The 27,933-nt window shown below is 38.4% G+C and overlaps 1 protein-coding gene across 2 annotated transcripts; it reads right to left on the reverse strand.

The window, feature by feature from the left end:
* Positions 1-953: 953 nt before the first annotated feature.
* Positions 954-27,662, reverse strand: LGMN (legumain). 2 transcript variants are annotated; one of them, XM_058162602.1, is made up of 14 exons: positions 27,403-27,662; positions 22,979-23,146; positions 18,391-18,488; positions 16,323-16,404; positions 15,612-15,697; positions 15,426-15,501; positions 14,801-14,863; positions 13,629-13,695; positions 11,015-11,133; positions 8,014-8,103; positions 6,864-7,064; positions 4,448-4,618; positions 2,209-2,276; positions 954-1,802 (listed from the first exon to the last, which is right to left on the reverse strand). In XM_058162602.1, exons 2-14 carry the CDS (start codon positions 23,114-23,116, stop codon positions 1,766-1,768), a joined length of 1,296 nt encoding a protein of 431 aa, XP_058018585.1. In that variant the 5' UTR covers positions 23,117-23,146; positions 27,403-27,662; the 3' UTR covers positions 954-1,765. The 2 variants fall into 2 exon arrangements, with proteins under 2 accessions (XP_058018585.1, XP_058018584.1); XM_058162601.1 differs by having other exon boundaries at positions 27,399-27,661.
* Positions 27,663-27,933: the final 271 nt, after the last annotated feature.

A 27,933-nucleotide genomic window follows, 5' to 3' on the forward strand; every position in this document is an offset into this window, starting at 1 on the left:
TTTGGGACTCCTGGGAAGGGGATTTTAAGTGACAAAATAGGTACCTTGTTCCTGTGCAAACTTTAAACCACTTGTTTCACTTACTAAAGCACTAAAAGTCCCCAAATCTTGGACCAACCACTTCTCCTAAGTAATAAGATTAACATCCCATTTTCTATAGTCTCCCAGATAGGTCAGGAAGTACCCTCCCACCTCCAGGCTAAGATTTTATCCATTCAGGTGAGTCAGTGTGTGTGTAAAAAAAAATCAAAATCAAAATGGCAACCACAACTGTACAGTTGGAATTCTTTTTACATGGATCATATGTGAAATAGTTGTACAGGGCCCTAATCAGTCATGGCCACTATATTGACTGTGTCCATGCTTTCAGTAGCAAGATAAAAGCAACTTGGATCAAGGAAACAAATAGTATGAATATTAGGTTTTTAGGTTTTCGGGTAAATGCCATTTACTAAGACTCACAAGATTGGCATAAATGAAGTATATATTTTTATTACAGCAGATCTCAAATAATTCAGACTTTCAGAATCCTCCTTCTTACTAAGCTAGCTAATGAAGCAACCTTACTTTTCAACATGAAACTCTTGGCTGCTGGGATTATCTATCTTCAAGTGCCACAAAAGACACGGTGATTAATGCTAAAGTAAAGTTCAAATTTCTGCCCAACTGATTTCTTTGTACAAGTTTAAGGACAAAGAATAACTTTGTTGTTTGCTTCAGGAAGCCAGCAGAATAATTTCCCGATTTGTTTTACTGGAAAAACTTCATTTCGTGCTAACTTCCCTGGTACTATTTATTTTCTCTTCAAGGAATGTAAACTCCTAGGAAACTCCAAAGATTCCAGAAAACATTTCAGGTTTCTCAGGTAAAAGCTTAAATACACCCATTATAGGCAGAAATTCTTATGCGATAACGTATCGCTCATTTAAACACAAAAACTGCAGAAGCACACATATGGTTTATCAATTTCTTTTTAATTCAAAGATTGCCCTAAATACGGCAATGTCTCCTATCAACTTTTGTAAACATACATCAGACTTGAAAACAAATACAATATATATTTTCTTTCAGGAGAAGCTGCAGAATAATTCTTCCATCACTCCTGAGCTTAGAGACCGTGATTCATTCCTTAACGAAGCTGAATCATATTAAAGCATTGTAGCACGTTTCCCCCCTCCTTTAATGGGGAGAGATTGATGGCCTTTTATTCTTGAGCCATGCAATGTAAACTTTTTAATTAATAATGCATCCTTCAAATCATGAAAGCACTGACCTACAATTATAAAAACCAAGAATATTACATTCACAAAAGGGAATTTGGGGAAATCTATTGGGTCACCTGTAAATGGTTGAGACACCCAAAGCATCTGTAAAAGGATTATTACTAAACATATTTCAATTCAAAAGAGCTTCCACAAGTCAGCCCATTCGTAAAATATTACAAATAAAAATATCCCAGGCTGACACAGAGGAATCCAGGTGGCAACTGGGAGGGCTCTGAAGAACCAGGAACCCAAAACCCAGAAGCAGCTCCTGGAATAAAACACAGACCTGGGTGGGATCACAACACTGCATTCTGTGAAAACTTTAAAGTGTAGGACCCAGTCACTTGTTTTAAAAAATAACACGAGCTTGTTGCTTTGTAACATATGCCTGTAAATGATTTTGCTTTGCTTTGTGTTAATTCCTTGTTGATTATTCCAGATTAATGTCATGGTTATTGATTAATGTATTGAAAGGAGGTAGATTTTACTGGAACGGATAGTTATCCAAGGCACACTTGATCCATGGCTAACTGTATTCTGCAAGAGGAAACAATGGTAAATTATTAAAACCTTCCTAGCATTAATGTTTTATATTTATACATCAAAATTTTATATAGTACCAACCACTAAAGCACATTTTCACAGACCACCAATAAAAATGTCTACATGTGAAAGTTACCAGAGCTAGCAGTAGACAAGGGCTGACAACAATGGACCATATGTGCCTCCCTTTCTTGAAATCCCACTGAGATTACATTATAGAAATTTGAAAGCAAATTATTTTTTAAAAAAAATTAAAATCACATGAAGATGAGGAAAATTCCACCCAGGAATGTCACTGCTATATCCTTTTCAGGCCTTTTTTTTTTAAAAAGTGGCCTTTGATTATAAAATATTGCCTTTCAGCAGATCAATAGATAAAATACACATGTACTTTTTTTACCTGTCAACGGGATACCCTGTTTCACAGACATTGACCAAGGCGTATAACTGTCTCAGAGCATATTCATACTGAAAATGAACACAAACAAGAGAAATTACTTTTCATCACTCAATCTGCAGGTTTAAGAGATTTTCCTAGGTTTTATTAATCCTATTCCTTTTCAATGGATTTGTCTGTTTTCTTAAGTTGCTCTGTTTCTGAAAACTCTGAGCAACTCGCAGCATACCAACATAACAACAGTAAAACCAAAAGCAAAACTGTTACTATTTAGCTGAATCCAATCTGATGTACTATCTCTTAAAGAAAGAGTAATACTCCTCTTCAAATTCTCTTCTCAAGACTATGTTGTTATAGCTCTTCAGAAGCATAAGGAATAGACGTCCAAATAATGGGATTCGCTGTTCCCTCACTGAAAAAACTCAGCAGGGGGTCTCTGCAGATGGCATTTCCTCATGCGTACGTAAGTCATAACCCCTAACAAGCCTTCTTTCTTTGATCACCTCAGATGGGCAGATACAACCTAAGGAGATGGTCCCACTGATATATTCCTGAGCCATATGAAGCTTTCAAAGTGACAACTAGTACCTTCAATAGTAACCAGAAGCTAGACGGCAGCCAATACAGCTCCCTTACTGGTGTTTTGTACAAACAGGTTCAAGTCTCTGCCCAGCACCCTCATGTCCATCACATGGCCCAATCATCCACCGTCCAAACTGGAAATACCTCCCAGTCATCCGACTCCAGGTGCCAGGGCAATTGACTCTCTGAGAAAGGAATGTTATTTTGACTACATACAACATATCACCCATACTCTATGCAACCCCACCTCCCATTTTCCCACAGAAGAATATGTGGCAGGCCTGAAGGCTCAAATATAAAAGATAGCTTCCAGGTCTGACAGTTTTTTTAATTTGATTTGGTATACCTGTAACAAATGAGCCTTCTCCTGTTGGATCATTCGAACTTTTGAATGATCTTGAAAGTCAGCTCTTATAGAGCAAATTGCAACAGTTCAGATGTGAAGTGACAAGGCCATGGCCTTTTACAGGCCAAAGTTGAATACAGTTGGATCCAGTGGAGGACCCAATTTTCTACCATGACACACCATACCAAATATTTTTCCCCCATAATGGATTATTTCAGTATTTTTTTCTTCTGTTGAACAAAGTTGTACTTCACAGCAAATAAAAAAATGAGCAAATTTGCAACAGTTCAGATGTGAAGTGACAAGGCCATGGTTGACCTTTTACAGGCCAAAGTTGGATCCAGGGGAGGACCCAATTTTCTACCATGACATAGGCATATACCATACCAAATATTTTTCCCCCATAATGGATTATTTCAGTATTTTTTTCTTCTGTTGAACAAAGTTGTACTTCACAGCAAATAAAAAAATGAGCAAATTTGCAATAGTTCAGATGTGAAGTGACAAGGCCATGGTTGACCTTTTACAGGCCAAAGTTGGATCCAGGGGAGGACCCAATTTTCTACCATGACATAGGCATATACCATACCAAATATTTTTCCCCCATAATGGATTATTTCAGTATTTTTTTCTTCTGTTGAACAAAGTTGTACTTCACAGCAAATAAAAAATGAGCAAATTTGCAACAGTTCAGATGTGAAGTGACAAGGCCATGGTTGACCTTTTACAAGCCAAAGTTGGATCCAGGGGAGGACCCAATTTTCTACCATGACACACCATACCAAATATTTTCCCCCCATAATGGATTATTTCAGTATTTTTTTCTTCTGTTGAACAAAGTTGTACTTCACAGCAAATAAAAAAGGTATGGTAAGAAGCTTTATCAAACCAGGAATGAGGAATCTTGTTCTTTCACACTTGAAAAAGCTATAACTTCCAGCAGCCCCAACCAACTTGGCCAATAGTCAAGGGTGCAAGAAACGGAGGCTCAGAAACACTATGCCCAACTTATTTTAGAACAGGATATAAAATACACTGCTTTCCCAAGGCTGCTGCAATGCTATCGTATTCAAAATCAAAGTACCTTGACACAAGCCCTTGACAATTCCAGACAACTCTATTAAGATTGTAAGATTTACTTCTTGCTCAAGTGGAAAAATAAAAATGCAAATATTCACAATCCTGGTCAACCAAATAACCAAACTGAACTTTTCCTTCCTATACAAATAGAACAGACTAGTTTTTCACTTTTACACAGTCCAAGTAAGACCAGTTCCAATCCGTTACCTACCCCAACACCTTGAGTTAACTTACCAAAGGATTGTGCCAGTTAAAGCAATGCTTTTTAAAGTGATCCATTGCTGACTCGTAACAATCATAATTTCTGAGGTTCAGTCTAGATGACAAGATTTTATTTGCATGTTCTTTAGAGCCCGTTATTAAAAACATAATCTTTTGCATTGATTCCTGAATCACCTGTCTGGCCTAAAAGACAAAACAAAACCAAAAAAAACAAAAACAGGAAAAATTGATGTTTTTAGGATCTTAGAAATGTAATAAGAATTCTTCGAAAACACCAGAAGCATGAATGAATGCTGGAACAACTTTCATTTTCTTTCAGGATAAAGTAAAACAAGAACAGGCTTTTAGCAACCACCAGTGGGACTAGAAACTTAGTGACCACTAAGGGAAACATCACAATTTCCTGATTTTACTTCAAAATTTCATTTTGTAATTGCATGTACTGGTTGCAAAGTTCTTTTTTTCATCACTGTGTAACTGCGAAGAATCGGTGTATAAGACAGACATTAAATAAGAATTGTCTGTATTCACTTGCACATGAATATTTTCCCTCCTACAACATGCCTGCAATCATCATAATAGCTTTTCAAGGTCAAAGTTTAGGAAAATATCTGGTTCTACGCCATTCATAACACTTAAGATCTTAATATTATCTTCCTTCTGATTCAGACTGATGTTTCATGCATTTTTTTTTACCTTTTTGGAATTTCCCAATTCTGCAAACCTTGCAAAATAGAACCCTGCAATTGGTTGCAGATATTTTGGTCATAATTCCATACTTATGATGCAACAATATACAATCCAGTCACTCCTGGAAGAAGTAATTCATTCCTTGAGTAGAACCATTAAGTTAATGGAATTTAATATACTTAGTATACTAAGATTTAGGTCTCAACATTTTCAATGTTTTTCAATGTTTTTAAACCGGATTAAATCTGAACCTAATACATTTTTAAAAAGGATATTTCAAGTCTGCATTGTCAACTCAGCTGAAATGAACCAGACTATTTGCACTTTATCTATTTTAAGCTCACTGGTTGTTTACTGTTCCTATTCAACAATGTTCTTATTGTTGCCAAACTCCATACAACAAAACATCCAAGTTTAATGCTTCTGGTCCCAGACTTTAAAGCTCTAAATAACAAAAAAGTATAATGACATCACAATAAGACAAGACCGTGTGGAGTTTAGCAACTTGCTATATAGGGAGGACCGTGGTAAAACTGGCTGGCTGATCTTCCACTATCCCTGCTTAGTATGTTGAATTTTAAATCAGCAGTTCTCACTTGCCTAATTCAGAGTAGAGAGAGAGCACAATTCTCCAAAATAGATGGTTCCTGCCTCAACTACTACTACTACTACTTTGAATTCTTGTAAAATCATGTTTGGGTCATCAGTGGTGGTATCTAGCCAACTTGTTTGCCCACAGCATATTTTTTATTGCTTTTGATTTTTCCAGGCCTCAGAGTTTTTTCCAATGATTTTTTTTTCTGCAGTAAAGACTTGGCTGTGTTCCTGGACCACAAGTCTCAAGTATGTTAAGGGCCCTGTATTCTGGATGTAACCATAGCTACAGTTTTACATGATGTCATATATATTTTATTTTGCACTGTTTTAATTGTTTTATAACCTTTAATTGTTTTAGGTTGCGCCTTTTTAAGATAGGCGATTATACTAGTCAAATAAATATGGTACTGTATTATCAGCTGGTTTTTTCCTAGCACCACAATTCAAAGGCATTATTTCCCCCTAAAATAAAACAATGAAGCGGCATTTTCTAAATATTGAAATATATTTAATAGCACATTTTTAAATCTCCTTGGGCAGATAGTAGCATGAATTAAATATCATGTTAAATCATGATATAGTTTATTTAGTTAATGCATTGTGTGAATTTACCACACAGATTGAGATTTACTAATTAATCAGGATTAAGCATAGTTTAATATAAAAGTGGGCCATTTTTTTGCTAAGAACCACATTTTACATATGGGGGGGGGCAGAGTAGATAAGAGTCAAAATGCAAAGTAGGTGTATCACAGCCCTAAGCAGGATATTCCTTTGCTTGTTTGAGGCAAGGTCCTTTTCTGTAAAGCTTGCATTATAAACACCTGGTGAGAAAGCCATGCTGCTAAAGATTTTTTACCACTGTCAATGAAAGGGTTTCCATTTCCAGAAGCTTGGTATGAACCCCTGCAGCTTCAGTTTGCTCAGTCTTAGCTTAGCTTTTAAGACTTGTGGATTTCAACTCCCAGCTGGCTGAGGAACTCTGGGAGTTGAAGTCCACAAGTCTTAAAAGAGCCAAGTTTGCAGACTCCTGGCTTAGCCCAATATGTGAACAGGGCATTTCTATTCTAACAGAGATGCTTTTCACAGAAGCACAAGACAGTCCCTTTCCACACGTTTCACATTTCCTCCTCACTCTTACCTCCAGATGTGTTTTCATCTCTTTTACAATTGCCTTTGCTTCATAGATGTCATTGGTAGCCATCAGTTTTCGCTTCATAATTGCAAGGGGCACATCAGGGCTAGGTGTGAGGTCATAGTGATCGACCGGCGGCAATGAAATGGGGACGCTGGAATTCCTTTTTGAGCCCTGGAACTGCATTACTTTCATATGAGAGATAGACTGCAAGTGGAAAAATAAAAAGACAACCACTTGAAAAAAAAACCAGAAGCACATTCAGGGGACTCTTTTATAAAATTATTTATAAGCCAGGGCCATGTGGTGAGCTAATCTATGGAAAGTTAGATCTTAATTAGAAACTATAAAACAAGGAAGGTAAAGGAAGGTAAAGGAAGAACGGTTGCAGGAACTGGGTATGTCTAGTTTAACAAAAAGAAGGACTAGGGGAGACATGATAGCAGTGTTCCAATATCTCAGGGGCTGCCACAAAGAAGATAGAGTCAAGCTATTCTCCAAAGCACCTGAAGGCAGGACAAGAAGCAATGGGTAGAAACTAATCAAGGAGAGAAGCAACTTAGAACTAAGGAGAAATTTCCTGACAGTTAGAACAATCAATAAGTGGAACGACTTGCCTGCAGAAGTTGTGAATGCTCCAACACTGGAAATTTTTAAGAAAATGTTGGATAACCATCTGACTGAGATGGTGTAGGGTTTCCTGCCTGGGCAGGGGGTTGGACTAGAAGGCCTCCAAGGTCCCTTCCAACTCTGATGTTATGTTATGTTATGTTATGTTATGATTCTCCATTCCCCTCCTTCTTTTTTTCTTTTTTCTTTCCATCTTTCAAAACTCAAAGACCTGGCAGTTTAAAAATTGAATTCCTTGCATGGAGCTGTAAATAAGAATACTCAACAATACGACATCAATGGTTCCCCCACTACTCTTTTCTAATGTAGCTTTTAAAATGAATTTTACAGAAGTGGATGTCTATGGAGAGTCTCAACCATCCAGGTCATGGGTGTCCCAAAGGTGCTTTTTCAAAAGGCAATGGGACTTTCTTAGTTTTTTCTTTGAAAATGTTTCACTTCTCATTCAAGCAGCTTCTTCAGTTCTGGGTAGAAGGCTATTATCACAGAAACCTGTCTCAACACTTCCCTACTATTAATTACTCACAATGTTTCCATACTGCATCACATGACTAGTATTGGTGTAGTTCCTTACTAACACAAATTGCCTGTGGAGGGTTTCTCTCCTCAAATCTTCCTGCAAAATGAAAAAGAAACAATGCGATTAAGGCTTTTATGAACAAATATTCCAACACAGTTTCTCTCCAAAGTTTTGGTTCTCGGTTAGCATCTTTCTAATGTAATTGGTTTTTTTAAAATGCTGAAAAACATCCCAAGTGGCAATTTATGCAGTAGAGTTTTAAGTTCAAAAGGAATTTCCACAAAACTCATTACAGATCATTTGTTTTACATCGAAAAAAATTATGAGGAACATGCAAGGACTGGTGATTAATATTCAGAGAAATGAAAGAATATGCCTCTTTTAGACATTTTTTGCAATACATTTTACTAATGGTATCCAGAAGTTCATTGAGGTTATTTCTCTCTTTCTCTCTCTCTCTCTTTCTTCTTCCCTCCCTCCCTCTCCCTCTCTGACTTCCAGAAACCACAATAAAAGAGCCAAAAGCAGTAATAATGTACTCGATAACCAGTGCAAATTTTTCAGAATTCTTGCCACAGACCAACAATGGGTGCCTATATAATTAACATTATTTACTGTGTAAATAGGTTAATCTTCTTCCAAAAATGTATCCATGGATGAAAATCGTAACGCTCACATGGGGAAAAAATAGGTGTCTTTCTGAAATTCCTAACAAAATCAGAAGATTTTATTTATTTATTTATTTATTATTCGAATTTATATACCGCCCTATCTCCCAAAGGACTCAGGGCGGTTCACAGGCATATAAAACATCAATATCAATATACAAATTAAAATAATCCTTAAAAAACTTATTCTAGCGCCCGAATTATTAAAAATAGAAATATAAATATTAAATATAAATATTAAAATCAATTTAAAACCCCTCTAAATTTAAAAATCTAAGCCAGTCCTGCACAGATGAATAAATGTGTCTTGAGCTCGCGACGGAAGGTTCGAAGGTCAGGAAGTTGACGGAGTCCTGGGGGGAGTTCGTTCCAGAGGGTGGGAGCCCCCACAGAGAAGGCCCTTCCCCTGGGCGCCGCCAAACGACACTGCCTAGCTGACGGCACCCTGAGGAGTCCCTCTCTGTGAGAGCGCACGGGTCGGTGAGAGGTATCTGGTCGCAGTAGGCGGTCCCAAATAACCCGGCCCTATGCCATGGAGCGCTTTAAAGGTGGTCACCAAAACCTTGAAGCGCACCCGGAAGGCCACAGGTAGCCAGTGCAGCCTGCGCAGGATGGGTGTTATCACGGGAGCCACGAGGGCTCCCTCTATCACCCGCGCAGCCGCATTCTGAACTAACTGCAGCCTCCGGATGCCCTTCAAGGGAAGCCCCATGTAGAGAGCGTTGCAGTAATCCGGGCGAGACGTCACAAGGGCGTGAGTGACCGTGCAAAGGGCCTCCCGGTCCAGAAAGGGGCGCAACTGGCGCACCAGGCGAACCTGGTAGAACGCTCTCCTGGAGACAGCCGTCAAATGATCTTCTAGAGACAGCCGTTCATCCAGGAGGACGCCTAAGTTGCGCACCCTCTCCATCGGGGCCAATGACTCGCCACCGATGGTCAGCCGCGGATTTAGCTGACTGTACCGGGATGCCGGCATCCACAGCCACTCTGTCTTGGAGGGATTGAGCTTGAGCCTGTTTCTCCCCATCCAGACCCGTACGGCCTCCAGGCACCGGGACAGCACTTCGATAGCTTCGTTGGGGTGGTCCGGTGTGGAAAAGTACAGCTGGGTGTCATCCGCGTACAGCTGGTACCTCACACCAAAAAATAGGGAGTACCAGAATATGACTTTACCTAAGGCACCAAAATGGCCCTGGATGACCTTAATTGGCCTTAGCTTCAGCCTCAAATAAGTGGGTGGCTGAGGATATGGACCAGACTGCTCTTATGTGGCTTCTCTCTCTCACCTCTCCTAGAAACTCTGGGAAATGAAGCACCAGAAGAGGAAGACAAAGACTAATCAGACTAAAAACAAGTAAGAGCCCATATTCAGGTGTACATCATGGCAATAAGTGTTGCAAAACACCATTATTTCTCCATATTTGTTACACCTGCATGACCCATTTAGTGAGGAAGGTCAGAATTCAGGAGTCCCTTACAGGGTCACAGAGCCTTTCTTGCTATTTGGTGGATAAATTAATTTTGGATTCACTCGGAGTTGGACTCTGACTGGTCAGGAGCCATGAGTTGCCTGGGATACAGTCTTGTGATGTTAAGTGGACTGATTTTGATTCCTGATTCCTGACAGGGACATTTAATTGTTAATTTGGCCATCTGTTTCTTAAATCCAACCTCCTCCTGTATCAATAAGGTTGCACCATCCTTATTTTTTGCAACACAGGTCACTAACCAGTGCAACCATCATAGCATCTTGGTGCTATACAATCTAGATCCAACTGATTCAGGATATGAATAATCCACTTCCTCCAGAGCTCTCTGCAGCTGTAACCCAACCATCTTCTCAATAAGGAATGCAAACAAAAATTGGTTATCTGGATAAATGGCCTTTTGAAGATGGGGCATACTGATGTCTCTTTCAAGGCTAACAGAATAAGCCTCTCCTTCCCTCAAGGAAGGCTGACATCACTGCATAGACTCAACCTCATGTCAAGTGATTGGCTAACAGCCCAAAGGACCCTGTCCAGTCCCACAGGAGACGTTTCTGAGAATCCAATTATTCCCAGATTATCGGCCATGCCTTTATTACCTTAATGGGACCAGCCTAGTCAAGGTCCATCTGTGAGCAAATCCAAGTGACATGATCCCCCAGATGCCAATACTTTTCACAAGGGCATCCCAACTGATTCTCTCCAGATAGAAATAAATCATTTGGAATGAGGCCACTAGCTGGCTATCTGCAGATGCAATAAAAGCGAAGAAATATCTATGTTTCATCTTGCCACAACATAATCCTTAATATGGGTCCTTGCATAAGCAAATACCAGATCTCGGGAACTTACCACATCAGAATCTTCCATCCATTTTACACTGTAAAAATCCCCCAGGTATGTTTGTCTCTTGTCATCATAGTAACACGCATATGAAGATTCCTCAGGGTTAGCTGCTGTTGTGGCATAAACTGTGAAGAAAATGGATAAGCCCTATTGACTTGATCAGGACAGAAGTCAGTTATACTTGAACAACTTGACCAATGGTTACTATTTGAAGCACTTGGATTTTAAGGTAACTTGCTCCAATAACAATGAATAGTCTTTAAAAATTCTTTTCACTTTAAATCAAATGAAATAAAATAAAAGGACAGACAGAACAAGGTAATCAATCAGTAATGAAATTTCTAAGATACGTTGGCAATTTCAGCCTGGCACAGGAGAAATGGTATCTGAGATTTTAATTTGCATTTTCAATTTTAATTAGAGCTCTCAATTGAACATAAATTTTATTCATATATTTAGAATCTACAAAAGGAACTAGGTCAGTGTTGGCAAAACTTTTCGGCACCAAGTATGGAAATGGGAGCGTGTGTGCACGCATGTGGGAACACCGGAAACCGGAACAGCAGTTCCCAGCATGCATGAGTGCGCCAGGAAGCTTAGCTTCCAGTTTCCAACACGCGCATGCGTGCCGGTCACCTGATCTTCTGGTTTGTGGTGCACATGCGCACATGAAGATCAGCTGGCAGACCTGCATGCACGCGCTGGAAACCAAAAGAGTAAAGGGGATGGCTGGCATGCCCGGAGAGATGACTCTGCATGCCACTTTCGGCACATGTGCCACAGGTTCACCATCACGGGACTAGGTGATCCCACCTTCTAACTGCCAGTGAATGTGCTGGCATTTATTTGACTAAATACATCTTTACATTTTAAATCTTTGAAGAATGTACCAACAATAACTTATTTTAGTCTTCATTCTGGCAGTTTAAAATTTGATCTAATCCTGGAAGAAGTCTGAAGAATAAAGCCTCTTTTCATACACATAAATAATGCAAATAGTTCTTTCAGACCACAAACAATTTATGTCTGCTTGCACATTCTTAATGGTTCTTCAACAATTTCAAAGTCAGTGATTCTGAACACTTGAAAAGAATTTCAGATATTGTTTATCAACCACAGTTGGGATTGACAACTCAGTGGTTAAGCAAAGTGGTCACCAAGTGAAACCACAATTGTGATTATGATCTTGTTTCATCTTTTGTTTGCTTGCAAAGAAGGCAAATTTGAGGATTTGTCACAAAGTTATTTTTTCACAATATTTTTTTAGTTCTATTCACAAAATAGTATTAGATGCCCTCCAAAATGTAAAGTTTTAAGTGCTAGAAGAAAACCCACAGACTGAAAAAAATAAATACAAAATAAGTAAAACATCAGCCAGTGGCAAGTTAGCCAAAGTTCTCTATTGTTAAACCATAATTAACTAGTAGCTCAATTAGACTGTCAACTGGCCGGAATAGCTCAGGCTGTTAAGAGCCTGTTATTAGAACACAATAGCCTGCAATTACTGCAGATTCAAGCCCGGTCCAAGGTTGACTCAGCCTTCCATCCTTTATAAGGTAGGTAAAATGAGGACCCAGATTGTTGGGGGGGCAATAAGTTGACTTTGTAAATATACAAATAGAATGAGGCTATTGCCTTATACACTGTAAGCCGCCCTGAGTCTTCGGAGAAGGGCGAGATATAAATGTAAACAAAAAAAACCCACATATCTTATCTGCTGAAATGAATCACAATGGAAACTTGGATTAATAATCATTTTACTGGATATAGCCAACCAAATCTTCACTCTTTAAGAAAAGTCAAGTTCATTGGTTTTAGTCTGTTGAGATAAATGTCACTTCATGTCTCAACTACTACAAAGTGCTGTACATGGATATGCCCTTGAAGACCATTCAGAAGCTTCAATTAGTCCAAAATCTCTTAGCCCCTCTGCTCCATGGCTGTATTAATTGACAGAGTGCATCTATGCACAATTCAAGGTGTGTTATCATTTATAAAGTCTACATGGTATAGGGCCTGGATATCTGTGGGGCTGCCTGTCTCCCATAGTTTCTGCCTATCCAGTACAATCCAGCCTAGTGGACATGGCCCCTCAATTAAAGTGTCATTTTTCTGGACCGAGGAAGCATATGCCTTCTCTGAAGTGGTATCTCCCCTTTGGAACAAGGTCCCTCCTGAGATCCATATAGCATTCCAGAAGGACTTCAACATCTGGTTAATCTCCCAGACTTTGGGGGTAAGGTGAATGAGACTTCCCCCTTTGTGATTTTTTTTAATGTTTCCTTTGTTGTTGGATTGCCTTCTTGTCATTATTCTGTACTTATTTTTGTACTTGTTTTGGCTATTTTTGTATTCTGTGGTTTTAATGCTATTGATTTTTGTGAGCCTCCCAAAGTCAACTGCAGTGAGGTGACACCCAAATTGCATCCACAAATAAATGGGCACAAATTATATGAAAGTGTCAATGTGACTTTGCAAATTACTATAATTTCATAAATTAATGTCTATGATATGAATTTGGATTTATAAGGGTTGAGAATTTTTCCTTCAAATGTTCCTTTAAGCTGAGTTTTCACTAGTGCTACTTATTTCCAGATCAAAATATTGACTAATCACTTACCATTAATATCATTAGGTAAATTTTCCATCATTGATCCAGACTCACATGCTTCAATGTAAAAAACCATCTGTAATTTACAAAAGACTCCATTAGAAATATTTTAGCAGTGGATTGGTTCATTACATTCACTTTTTCTCTCTAGTATATTGCCTTTTAAACCAGCCCTCTCTGATCTGGAACCCTCAAGATACATTGAGATTATAATTCTTAGTCAGCACTCCCAGTAATTAGGAACCCTGGCTAGGGATTCCGGGAATTATAGTTCTCACACATGTTGGCAAAGACAAATTTTGTAAGAAGCTGACAGAAAGACAGCTGAAACTTTTTCCAATCTGTTTACATGAAAACACTGTACATTTAAACACAATTATTTTTAAAACCTATTTCAAATTTGATGATTGATTATGCAAGTTTCTGAGACATTGCAAAGGGAATATAAATTGGACACATTAATAAAGTCCTACTTAGGGGTCTCTGGATTAATAGAATTGAAGAAAAAAAGGTTCTATTTTATCCTGTTCTCTGGAAATGAGCATTCACATCAAGCAGAGAATAATATAAGCAACTGTGTTTCAATTCAAAAGTTCAAAACAGATGACAGCTTAGCTATGTAGCACTGTATTTGCCATTGTACTTTTTTAAAAGTGAATTGTAGTGATCAAATATTCATAGCGCAGGGTTGACCAAGCTCTCTGAGCTTGGTAGTTTTCTTACAGATGTTTTATAGGTAACATCATTACTGCTAAAAAGGAGTGGAGTTTGCTCTTATTTTATTTACATTTTATATCCCAAATTAACTCTTACTTGTCATTAATCATAGCAGCAAGAGTATATGAAGAAGCCCAGATTTAATATCAATTTCTCTTGCATTTTCCTCATAATCCTGTGAACATTCCAAGCAGTTTATTAGTTTAAAATTTATTGTATCACAGCATAGAACTGAATACTGTATGATTCCCAGGCACTTCAAAACCACGATTTTCATGCAGTCAATTGCAATAAAAAGCAAAGCTTGTAGGTTTGCTGCTATAGTATAATTCCTCATACTTGGTAACACAAACTTCTAACTTTCTATAATGTCATCCATTCCATTAAACTCTTGTAAAAATTACAGATGAAGCTACAAAGAAATCTTCTACACTATTTTTATATCTTGAACATAAGAATTTTACCTTTTTGTATTTTTTATGATGGTACATATACCTAATTGTCTTGTTCAGGTGTTGCACTTTGAGCTGGAAAACAAATTGTTCACAATTAGCTCTCGGGCAAATGAAATTAGAAACATACAGTGCATATTCTTCTCCCAAAATTATATGAAACCCTTACAACTTGAGATATAAGCTAGCATAATTATCCATGAATACGAGATTAAAGAAAAGGCTGATTTTTGAGCTTAGTCCCGATTTCGGTAAAATCAAGTTGTTGGAAGTAAAATAAATCTCATAATTTATCTAACTTCAATATATCCTCACATTAGAGAAAGAAGATATAAATTCAGAAATCAAAGCAACGATTGTTTATATTCTATTTTTATAGTCAATCTAAAACATATATACTAGGTGGAAAATTCATTATAATCCTCAACCAATATGCATGCATTTTTTCATACTATTATTCCCCCCAACATTCAGAAATGATTTTTTCAAGGATCCCATGTCAAATTCAGGAACTGATATTCTGGTTTCCTTTTCATAAAGAAATAAACACCCAGGAGCTTTCTCTCCCCTCTCCTTTCCTCTCCTTTTTGATTTCCTTGCAGAGACATAGGCAGGCATTTTGTGTGGAAAAACATACATCATCATTTGGAAAAGCCAGAATTCCAGGGCCGCCATGATCCGTGAAATAAACAAATACATGATCCTTGGGACCGCTGTAAAATTTAAAAAAAATCATCATCACTTATTTATGTTCAGAGTCCGTAAAATGACAACAGCAATAAAGTCGTCTTTTGGGAACCTAATCTGTCATTTTTCCTATTACCTTCGTAATACTTTTCCTGATCCTTTATTCTTTACTGCTTCAGCATCACCCCTCAGCACAGCAAGGAAGGCTTCTGGTGTTACATCCTACAGATCGGTACAAATTGAAAACCAAAATGAGCTCTACATTCTGTATCTGTAGCAAGCAACCCACAACCATCAATTCTATTAATGTATTTATATCCTGCCTTTATTATAATATAACAATGCCTTCATTATATGTAAGCAACAGCAATATTTCTCAACCAGAGGCAGTGGTGGGATTCAAGTAATTTAACAACTGTTTTTTTGCCGTAATGATTTCTTCCAACAACCAGTTTACTAAACTGCTCAGAAAGTTAACAACCGGTTCTCTTGAAGTGGTGTTAACTGGCTGAATCCCACCCACTGACCAGAGGGATAAGTACAGTATAGGATGCGGTTCCCATCTTAAAGAAAAAGCTGTTGGAGAGAATGATGAGAACAGAGAAAATACGTGCCAACTGACTGGTCTGAGGTAATAAAATTGGGTATGGAGTCCAGGATTAAAATGGCCTCCAGGAGTGTAAAAGCCAAAATGAAATGGCATTTTCCATAGTTTGCACTCTTGTTATTTGGATATACAGTATTTTTTAATTTGGGTTTAATTACTGCTTTTATAGCAACAAGCACTGTTTCATCGCCAATTAGCTCTTCTGTTCCAAAATCATCATGCAAGAAATCAGACACTTACATCATTTGTATAGTCCTTTAATACTCCTTTGTATACATCTGTGCCATTTGGTCGATTAATAATAATGCCTTTGGTTGGATTACTGGAAATGGAAAAAGAGGGTGAATATTACAGACATATATAAAATATCACAAACTCCAGAGATTTAATAGCATGAACATCAACTGCTATAGAAAGGAGAACCTTCTATAAAGCAGGTGTAATGCTAAATAAGAATTCTAATCATTAGGGGGAAATCTAGTTTTTCCTTCAGTGAAGCCAATGTCCCCATCCTGATCCATTAAACTTTCTCCCTTTAATTTCCTTTTTCCTCCAATTTCATTATGATATTAGTCTACAGCTAAGGAAGGAAGGAAGGAAGGAAGGAAGGAAGGAAGGAAGGAAGGAAGGAAGGAAGGAAAAGAAAATATACACACAGAATTTCCAGACTTTTAGATATACATATCTTTTATGCTGACATAATAAAACTTCCAAAATGTTTGGAATTCTTAACATTACCTCATTATTTTACTCGGTCCCTATGAAAAATATTATCTTTTCCTTATCTATAGATCATGGATTGGCCCCAGATTTAGGTGAGATCATGGAGTAGGTACAAGGGGTTCTTTTTTTTTTTAATAAGCAGGATCTTAAGTAAAAGAGCTGAAATTATGCAATTTGTCTTTATTTTATTCAGTTTTTGGGTTGTGGAAGCTGCTTTAGAATGGAAGTGATACCCTAGCCATGCAGCCTCTTGCCAAGCATTGCTGTAAGGAAATGGAATAGTTAGATGCTAAGTAACACATAAAATAGTATGTAGCAGCTTGGGCCAGCTGCAAAATGCTTTACATAGCTTTGTTGCTGGATAGCTCTATATGTCCCATGTAGCCTATGAATGTCAAGTGTATCTGTACATATCAATAGATCTATAAATTGTTCTAATCTACCTTTGAAACAAAAATGGCCAATCTAAGCCATAGCTTTATGGTTCCCAAGGTGAGCTATGACCTAGCTTGTGATCACATCCTAAGGAAAAAATATATATTTTCTGTCCCCCTTATGTCTTCATTCAAATTTACAGATACTACCCCACTTATAACCACTTAGTTGTTCAGTGATGTCATCATTAAGTGAGATGCCATCTGATTGTTTTGCTCAATGACTACACCCCCATCTCTCTGCTGCAGTCATTAAGTGGCTGCATGGGGTTATTAAGTGAACTGCTAGGGAGTGGCCTTGAGCCTCCTATGCTGGTGCGACAAGGAGAGAGCTTGAGCCTCCCAACACACCCGGGAATCCCAGGGAAACCCAACACACCCCGGAATCCCTTCTCCACCTGAGAGAATGATCGCAAACACCATCATTCTGGGAGACTCTGAACACTGGCATTCACTAGTTTCTGCCCCTCCAGAGAGAAAATACTAGTAAATGCCAGTATCCTGAGTTTTCCAGAACATGGACATTCACTAGCAATTTTGCCAGATCTGAGGTCCATTTCTCCAGCATGGTGGAAGATTTCCCTTCTCTGCAGAGGGGAGGGCAAATTCCTTGGTGCACTGGGGAAACAGATCTCAAATCCATCATCCCTTCCGCTTGGAACATTACCTGATGGCTTCCCCACTGACTTTTTGGGGAAGCTGGCAGAGAAAATTGCAAATGGCAATCATATGATTGCAGGACACTAGTCGTAAATGAGAGCAGGTTGTCAAGCACTCGAAATGCACTTATGGGACTAGGGACCCCGGTGCAAGACTTTATGATAGCTGAAAGTCCTTTAGGGCTGTAAATTATCCGTAGTGAGCCTGTCATGACCGAAAACAGTCATTAAATAATTGGTTGTAAGTTGAGAACTATCTGTATTGATCATTCCAGTGGAATGCAGTCTGTGTTTTTATTTCCTGAGAAAAAATAGAATGTTAAGGCAGTCGCACAAGCCCAAATGAGTTGATTGTGGATGTGCCTGAAAGCATTACATGAAACTCATTTAAACAGTAAGCAAAGGTGAAATTGTGAAATTGAGACTTTATCAGAAAAAAAAACCCTTGTGATTTTATCACAGCATTGTTGTGGTTAAATGTTTATTACTTACTCATCATTATAAGCAATGTCATCATACATCATAACAATGATTTGTTCATCTGGTATACCATTCCGGTGCACAATTTGGTAAGCATGGCATGCATCAGCCTGAAAGATGTAAGTTAGTTTTCTTTATCAACTGTTTTTCAACAGACAGTATGACACTATATGGATTTTGCTTAAGTTAATATCTTGTTTCTCACAATGTAGTGTTGGAACACAATTGTTCATTGAGAATCACAGAGAGGAACTTCTCAGAAAAAACATTTACAGAAGAATAGTTCAACATGGCTCTGAGCCACACATACTGAATACCGAGCCAAATCTGAAAACAACTCCATATTTTTCAGAGTATAAGACCCTCCTGAGTATAAGATGCACTTTAGTTTTTGGAGAGGAAAATAAGAAAAAAAAAATCTGCCTCTGCCTACCAGCATCCATCGGTATTCATCTAGCTAGAATCCTGTCAGTGTGTGAGAGACTGAGGGCTGTTTGGAAACTGAAACAACATTTGCTGTGTGAGCAACAAGGAAGGTGATAGCAAGGAGCCTGGGGATGGCTTAGCTCTGCAGCTGAGTCTGTGCTGAGCAATAAACTAGTCTGCTGTTCAAAATAAACTCCTGCTGTCTGCTTGTGTTTTGCTTGTATTTATTACCACATTGGAAAACCTGCTTTTGATATTGTATATTTACTTCATGTGTTATATTTTATATAAAGAAAAGTTACTGAATCCTGTTGAATCAATTATCTGTGTCCCAAAATGAGTCTCTAATGCTAACCTGAGACTAGGGACACTAAAGTGGAGACTATAGTGGACACCATATTCAACTACTGGTTCGACTATCATTCCCCCACCCCACCCAACTTGGTCTTGCTCACTAACTATGAGGGATGATTTTCAATCCTCACTAACTATGAGGGATGATTTTCAATGCCATCAAGACAATGGCAACTAAAATCTCATCCTTGGGCTTTGCTCCATATCCTCTACTCAGCATCGGATATGGTCAGGCCAATGAGTGTAGCAAACACATATTTGGATCTAACCAGGTCCCCACCTTTTCGGCTGGTGAATCCAACAGGTACTCTGCCTTCCCTATTGCATACGTAACAAATCTAGAAGTACCTAACCACCAGAGATTTACTCTGGCAAGATGTCATGTCCTCTCCTCAACTGGCCTTGAAGGCTGACACAGGAAAATTCTCTACCAACACACACAATGTCCTTGTGACTCTGAACCCACAGAAATAACAGAACATATTTTTCTCAAGTGCCTGTACTACAGAGACATTTGCGCTAGCCTCATCTCACCATTACTGTACAATGGTGTACACCCTTGGTACACCATTACCCAGGGTACATAGAAGTCTACACCTCTCTGTTGTTTGCAGATACCAACCCGACATAACATATATTGCCATGTTGCATGCATCAGTGCTTAAAATTCATCAGATGATCTGTGCCATAAACTACTCTCAATGAGCACTACTTCCTCATCCTAGAGTGCTCTGTACTGTGATAATTTAGCCTACCACTAACTTTTATGCCCCCTACATCCATCTCATGCTTCCACCTCTCCTTTTAGAGTCTTCTTAGACTTTTACTTTATATATACTTGTTTTATATCCTTTAGCTTTTTATAATTATTATTCATTCTTTAGACTCTGATGTATTTTCTATGCTTTGTAATTGACTGTACTTCACCCTCCTTATGACGGTCTTTGACCATAATAAAGATTTGATGATGTGGTAAACTGCAGGTGTAATTCTGGAACTTTCCAGTTGCAACAGCTTATAATGTTTGCATATCTAGCCACACAGTTTTGAAGACAGAAAAGCCAAAATTGAGACCATATTTATAGCATTCACACTTCACTAAATTTCTGTGGTTTGCTGTGTAGGTCACTGCTTGGGAAGGAGAAACCAACACCTGCAAAATTATGAGTCATCCTCCAAAGAAACTCTATTGTCGAGAGACAATAGATACTTTTTCATTCCAGCCACTCTATTGTAGTAAGTCTAATTTATTCCAAATAAAGAGCAGGAAAAAGTGGTGAGAATTTATTATTTATTTTGTGAATGTTTCTATACAGTTAGAAAAATCCTGGGAAAATTCCTTTAAACCAGAAATTAAACCTATAGCTAAGACAAAGGAACAATTGTCCAAGTTCCTATTGTTGGATGCTGTTCAATATCTGAAGTCCTCTAGTTTCCTTGTTTAGAAAGAAACAGATATTACTCAACATTTAACTTTCACAGGACACTGTAATAAATGACTTTCAAAAGTGCTTAAAAATTCAATAATAGAAAAGATTTATTGCAAAAAACACAAACAAAACCCACACTGCACTATAGTGGATATCAGTATTTTCCTTAATATTTGTTTTTTTGGAAACACATAGAATGAACAGCATTTCTTACTCCAACAATTCTGAAAATGTATATGCACATATGTTCCAATAGTGGGACAACTTTGTCACACAAAATGCATAGCTCAATGTTATGTTAGCCTTTCCATTTTCTTCTCTATTGCAAGCATAATGGAATAAAGATCTATAGAGACGTTTTAGCCATGTTACATACTGAAAAGTCACAGAACAGATGGAGATTAATAATAAAAAGTAAGTAGGGAATAAAAAAAAATCTGAAGACACAGCAATTTTTAGGCATTGTTTCTCAATCTTGGCAAGTTTAATATGTGTGATCTTCAAGTCTCAGAATTCTCCCAGAATTCTCATGCCAGCTGGAGAAATCTGGGAGTTGAAGTCCACATAATTTAAAGTTGTCAATGTTGAGAAATATTGGTTTTTAGGTCACGACAAGGGATAGAATCTTAGAGAGCTGGGCTGAAAGTTTCTACCATGTTCGTTTTGTTTCCTTCAGTGAAAATTTCAGACTGACTCTCTTTAAGAGGGCTGCACATTTCTGCAACGTCTGGTTATTCTGGCCAATTGCAGTTTAGTACAGTTTCCATCTTCTGTCAACAAGTTTCTAGTTTCAACAAGGACAAACAAGTTTGGGGGGGAAAGAGAGGAAGATTTCACAATAAAAATCACTGTCGCTTTTATTTAGCAGTTTTTTTAAAAGGTAAACATGTCCTTCTGCAGAATGTAAGGGCTGCTGTTTCTACAGCTTCTGTTGCAACTTCTCTTCATGTGACTGTCTATGAAATTTTCCTTACCTCAAGCTTCCTCCTCCATACATATCTTACTCTGTCTGTTTCTCTTTGACCTGGTTTGTACTTAACGTTTACAAAACTGAACTGGAACTGCAAAACCTATCAGATTGCCTTATTTACAGCACTTCTTGCTTGGTGACTATATTAGTTAGTGCCATGCACAAATACAAAGATCATAAATTGTAATTAAAAAAAATTATTTCAGAACTATGTAGCATTTACAAAATTTCCTGGCAGTGAAACCGATTAAAATCTAGTCAATTTCAGGCAGCAGGGTTCTAATCAACTAATTAAGATCAGGAAGCTGAGTCTGTTAACTTGCATTAGCACTTTTTAGGGAAGCTCTCTCTGTGTGTGTGTGTGTGAAGCAGCTCAGGAAGAGACAGATTGTTTTAAGTAATCTTTCCACCCTGAAAGGGGGCAAAAAAGGGAAGAAAATCAGGTTGGACATTGTGCCAGAGAAGTTTATCTGAATTAGATGGTAGCAGCCAGTGATCTTTGCAGCATCTCTCTCTTATTCACGTATGAAAGGGGAAAAAAATAAAAAATAAAATCCAGGGAATTATTCAAAGCTCAGCTCCTAAGCTATGGAACAAAGGAAAATGCGTCCATAAGCTGAGACTGAGTTGAAAAAACTGAGGAACGTCACCAGGGAGGCGAAACTTCAGAAGATTCAACTCAGTCCATAACACAGAATAACACAGCCTGGCACCTCCCATCGCCACACTATGGAGAATTACTTAGTGACAATAGCACTTAATGACCAAGTCAATGGAACAGAATGTAGCCACCAAATGAGGAGAAAGCATAGTCTGTTCTGTCTCTGCACTACAGCAAAGAAAGAACAAACACCAAATCTCTTAAGTGTCTCAAACTTTGCTAAAAATGTTAAGATTTGGTGCCAAGTTTTGTGACTTCTGGATGGGTTGGGAAGTCAAAATAAATCTGTATCATACCAAAACCTGTGCTACAAGCAGAATGGTAGTAATATTTTGACTCTACTTATTCAATGTGTATCTTGCCTTCCTATTCAAGAGGACAGTTACTTAAGACAATTAACAAGAACAATTTCCTCTACCATATTACACCCATGCAGAGTTTCTTCAAGTTGTAAGAATAAATATTTGAAAGCTGAAGTAAGGAAGATTGGTTACAGTGATGGCTCTCAGTTACTTTGATGGGCAGCTCAGGCTTAAACATCTTAGCTCTGGGTTATTTCATTATTATTATACATCGGGATAGTATTAATAAAAAAACCGTATTGAGTAGGCTAAACTTCAACAAATAAGACATTCATTCTCAGTGCAGTCTACTGACATTTTAACTAGGTAGAGGGAGTCCTTAAAAATTCCATTCAATTCAGCTCAAAGTCTTCTGTTTACTCAGTTATTGCTCAACTGGAACTCAAAGCCTTCTTACCTGGTGCCTATAGTTATACCAGCCATTGGAACCAGCCACGATGACAACCCAATGCTTGCCTCCATCCTCAGGGTCCTCCAGGGTCAGGGTACTAATTGCCAGCACACAGCTCAGAAGTACAGCTACCTTCAAGGCCATCTCTTCTTTTTAATTCAAGACCTACCAGAACTGGGAGACAAGATAACAAACAAGCTATGAAACAAAATGCCGTAGCAAAATGCCTGTAAAAAGAATTTTACAAAGTATGGTTCACATACTCACAGTATGTGTGCAGTAAGGGATAATACAACTTATTCTGAACTTAGTTAAACTAGGCATATATGCCTGAAATTAACTGATAGTTTGATTTGTTACTGTATTGCATTTATATTTGATTGCTTGGAGTTAGATCCATGGCTGATGCTTTAGCCACCATTATTATACTGGTGTAGTATTCTGTACCATACTATACCAGACTGACAATTGAATTTGTCCCCAATTTAGCTACAGCAAAATCTTTCTAAATTTGATCTATTTATTGTTACATAAATCCGCTGTTCACCACAGTCTAACTGTAAACTACTTCACATTTTTTTCTTTCTTTTGGTTTATACAAAACAATAAAAAGGTGAAAGGGCACTGCAAGTCATTAAAAATTGTTTAGCACTTGCACAAATCACCCAATGATCCAGCTAGTATTAAATATACAGAGATTGCCCTAGTGCTTCTCTAGCTTTTAATAATTAAAGTGAGAAAAAGCAGATGCATCCTAGAACATGAACCATCAGGATGAGGAGATCTAAATATAGTCAGGAGCAGGAAAATATTTTCGCTTCAACAATATTGGCTATAGAAATCATGGTGCCGACATCACCCAAGGAAGCAAAACTAAAATCCCCTAATTATTAGGATCTTTCTTTCTTTCTTTAGTAAATTAGGCACACTTAATTTAATGGAGGCTTAATAGAAGGTATTTATGCCTGTTTAAGTAGAATTATATGCCACTATTATTTGGTGATTTGGCACAATATCAGTACAACTTATTGTAAAGTTTTAGAGGCTCTAGAGCAGGCATATCAAATTCATGGTCCTTGGGCCAGATGCATCACACGCTGGCCACGCCCACCCCCATTTTAGCAAAGGGGAGAAAAGTCACAATATGTCACGTGACGACACAAGTTTGATACCTCTGCTCTAGAGAGAACAAAAAAAGCTGGAGTGCAGATACTGCTACATATCTTGATTAGGGCTGTCAAACTCTAAGCCCACCGGCCAGATGAGTCATGCGCTGGCCACTCCCACACCTGGTTTAGTGAAAGGGGGGGGAAATCCCAATATGTCATGTGACGCCGCTGTGAAGAGGTGAGTTTGATACCCCTGATCTAAATGGTATAATTCTGTTACTACGAAAGTCACCATATAAGAAGGGGCATGTTTTCTCCTCCAAAACTTCTTGCGTTAATTCAGCCCTTTATCATCAACTTTGCAGCAATTTGCTTTTAAATTTCTCACTTTATGGGAAGCAGTTCTGGCACTGATTTTCTTTTGTTTGGACTAGTTTATTGGGCTGACATTGACTTAAAATGAATACATCAGGCAGTTGGCCTCTTTCAACACAGAATCACAAGGCATTATGGTATTGACTCTCCTTATAAAGAGAAGTTGAGAAATCATAGGAACTTTTCAATCATATCGAAAATGCCAGTATATGCAGTTGAACTCACTGAGTACATAATTATACCCAGTGTGCTATACTTTGAACTTAATTACATCTGGGTTTTTTAAAAAATAAATCTGCAGGCTTTTGTGAGACTTTCTGATAAATAAAAACAGCATTACAGCCATCCTATTAAAATGATGGATTAAAGAACTATTTTATTAAATAGTCTCATCATTTTTAGATAAAGACAATCCAAGCTGGCTAGCAATGATCTATTAACATTTCTAAGAGAAGGAAAGGGCTTGATTTTAATATCCTTGTGTTGATTTGTCCAACAACAATCTCTGAGAGCATTAGAGTTCTAGGTACATGCATTCAACCCACTTAGGATTCTGGCTAAGCCAGTTAAGCCATACACACCTGTCTCATATTAAAGGTGGACCCCAAACACACCCAACTCCCTTCCCATCCTGTTGTCATGCTTGGCAGGGAAAGATAAGCAATGGAGAACAAATTGTCACTTGGAAAAGCTTATCTACCACACTTCATCCTTCTTCCAGACCATTAGTGCTCCTCATACCCTGACTTTATGCTGTATTGAAAAGATTATCTCTTCAGTATGTTGAAATTCTTAACTGGTAAACTCTAGGTAGTTTTTCTTATACCACTATTGCACCCATGGCTGAGTGATTACAAGTGGATCCAGCTTAACAGCTTTCATGATTTTTTAAATGTTTCATGTTCTTGTCCTGATTCTACTATCAACAGCAGCACTTCATTAACTTGTAACACATTGCCTAAAAATGCCAATGTCCAAACTACATGTTTTACCAGGGATCCATAGTTGTCCTGATTTGAAGCAAATGTAATAGGAAAAGAAACCATTATATACCTCCCAATAACCACAAAAATCTCACAAAGTTTCTGCAAGTCAGCTGACAGCAATGAAATCATGTTACAATGGAAATTTATCTACTTCTACTTCAAAAAGTTACATTCATTTTCTTTCATTAACTAGTGATAACAGTGACATTATCTAGACTTGATTAGAACAGAATATAATACCCAGCCACTGAATACTTCAAATGCAAAACATCAATTTATTTATGATAATTTATATGGCCTCACAACTCACTCTCAGTTACTCCAGTCACTTACAAAAATATAAAAGTCAGTACAAAAACAGTAATCCGAAATATAGCTCATGAATCATTAAACTTATGTCAACTGGAGCACTAAAAGTATTATAGTAGTTAGACTGTACAAAATAAGTAACTCATTAACCCAACATCTGGGTTTCCACAAAACACTGAGCACTCAAGTAGTCTATGAGTGGTTCACTGTGTCAACAATCTGCAGCGTGCTAGCTTGTGGTTTGTGTGAACACAGCTACTCAGGGCTCTTAAAATTTAAGGCTGCCCTTAAGTGCTTTTAGAAAAGTGGTTTGTAAAACTTACTGTTCATAAAGAAATATTAATTTTTATTTGCTGAGAAGTCTTGTATTTCAGCCATGTTGACTCTCACAAAGGTTTCTAAGATAGTTTTAAAATGTTTGTAGCATTTTTCTCTTCAGTTTCAATGCACTTTAAACAAATAGCCAAAAAAAGGAATACTTAACTTCTGTTGTATTATTTTTTCTGATAATTGTATTTTGTCATTCGATTTCACCAACGGATTTTAAGACATGTGTAGGCAAGATACCAATCTTCTAATACTATAATTTAGGTTGCTGTCATAGATTCAGGCTTGATTCCTGGCAACTGTATGAAGCCATACATATCCACTATCTTGACCTGTTTTAAGTTTCACATTCCAATTACTGTTTAAATTACTGTTCTAAAAGAAATGCACCCATCTGCTTCCTGCATCTTTAAGTAGGGGGTGTCCAACTACACCAAGTTTTGAATAATAATTCAGTATTGCTCCACATTTCAACCAGCCAACATTTTATTTAAAGTCTTGAATATGCTAACAAAATATACTGCTAAATACCCCCAATTCTAATAAGATTTCTTCCAGTAACTCCATTTACTGGATTTACCAAGAATATGGACTGAGAAACTGCAACCTGAAGAAATCCTTATGCCCAGAGCAAAACAAGATAAATAATTCTGGTGAAATACTGAATTCTGGGAAAGCAGATTTTCTTTAGACAGATCATCCGCTTCAACGCTGCTTCACCCACACCCAAAAAGCCAGGTATAACTTTCCTTCCCTGACAAAAGGAGAAAGGAAGCCATGGCAAAGGTGGCTAGTGAGACTCTCATAGCCCAGGCTGCAAATTTGGGGGCCACTTCTATTTGATGAAATCAGATTTTTGCATCAAAGCTCGAAAGCAATCAGTCCATCGATTCTCCACACCCGACGCAGCAGGAGCCGGGCATTCCCAGCCACAACTATTGGTTGCGAACCTGTCCATCCCGAAACCAACACCAGGAAATGACTGTTGTCGTTCTTCTGGCGACCCTCAGCAGGACGAAGTTCTGGATCCTTTCGAGCTCAGCAATTCTCGGGACCTTAATCGAGTCATTCGCCCCTTCAAATTGGGGGCGGATGAAGTCCGGGAAATGTGACCCCAATTCTGTCCCGTCCCCGCCAGCAAGAATAGAATAGAATAACTTTATTACCACTTGGAATGTACACTAACCGGCACACCTTAAAATGAAATTTCGTTGGAAGATGCCCGAGTGGAGTCTTTCCACAAGCTAATGCCCACCTCCTATCAATTCCACGTGCTCTTCCCGCCAAGCAACATTTCACCTTCAGCAAGTGGGCTCTTACCTACGTTGGAAGAAGAAACGAGATGGTGGTGTAAGTGGGGCTGCTCCCGCCCGATCCGTCCTCTCCACCTCCGCTCCGTCGGGAAACAGAGAAACAACGGTGGCGCCGGAGTTTCGTGTGGCTGCCGGAGACGCTTTATTGAGAGGGAAGGGGGGGGGAAACAAAACAAGAGGTGGGGCAGGCGCGTGATTGGCGGACTTTGTGACCATTGGCCTCTCAGCAAAGAGCATCCAGAGGCCAGGCCCGAGTGCGCAGGATGGCAATCCCTGGGGATGGAGGTTGTCGCGTGAGAGAGCGTTGCATGATGGGAACGTAGATAGCAATCCGAGGATAAAATCCCGGGGATGTGGGTAGTCGAGGCTGCGACTGGATTAGTTCTGGGAGGAAAGGAAGCCTCTCGCAAACGGGATTCCTGCTTGCTCAAGGGTTCCATCGGTTTCTCTGGATTAGCGAGTTTCCCTTTTTAAACAAGTTGGCCAAAGGTCGCATTCCTATATACGCTCGTATGTGAGATTTAACCTCATTGACCGCAGCA

The sequence above is a fragment of the Ahaetulla prasina genome, chromosome 1 (genome assembly GCF_028640845.1).
Source record: "Ahaetulla prasina isolate Xishuangbanna chromosome 1, ASM2864084v1, whole genome shotgun sequence".
NCBI lineage: Eukaryota > Metazoa > Chordata > Lepidosauria > Squamata > Colubridae > Ahaetulla > Ahaetulla prasina.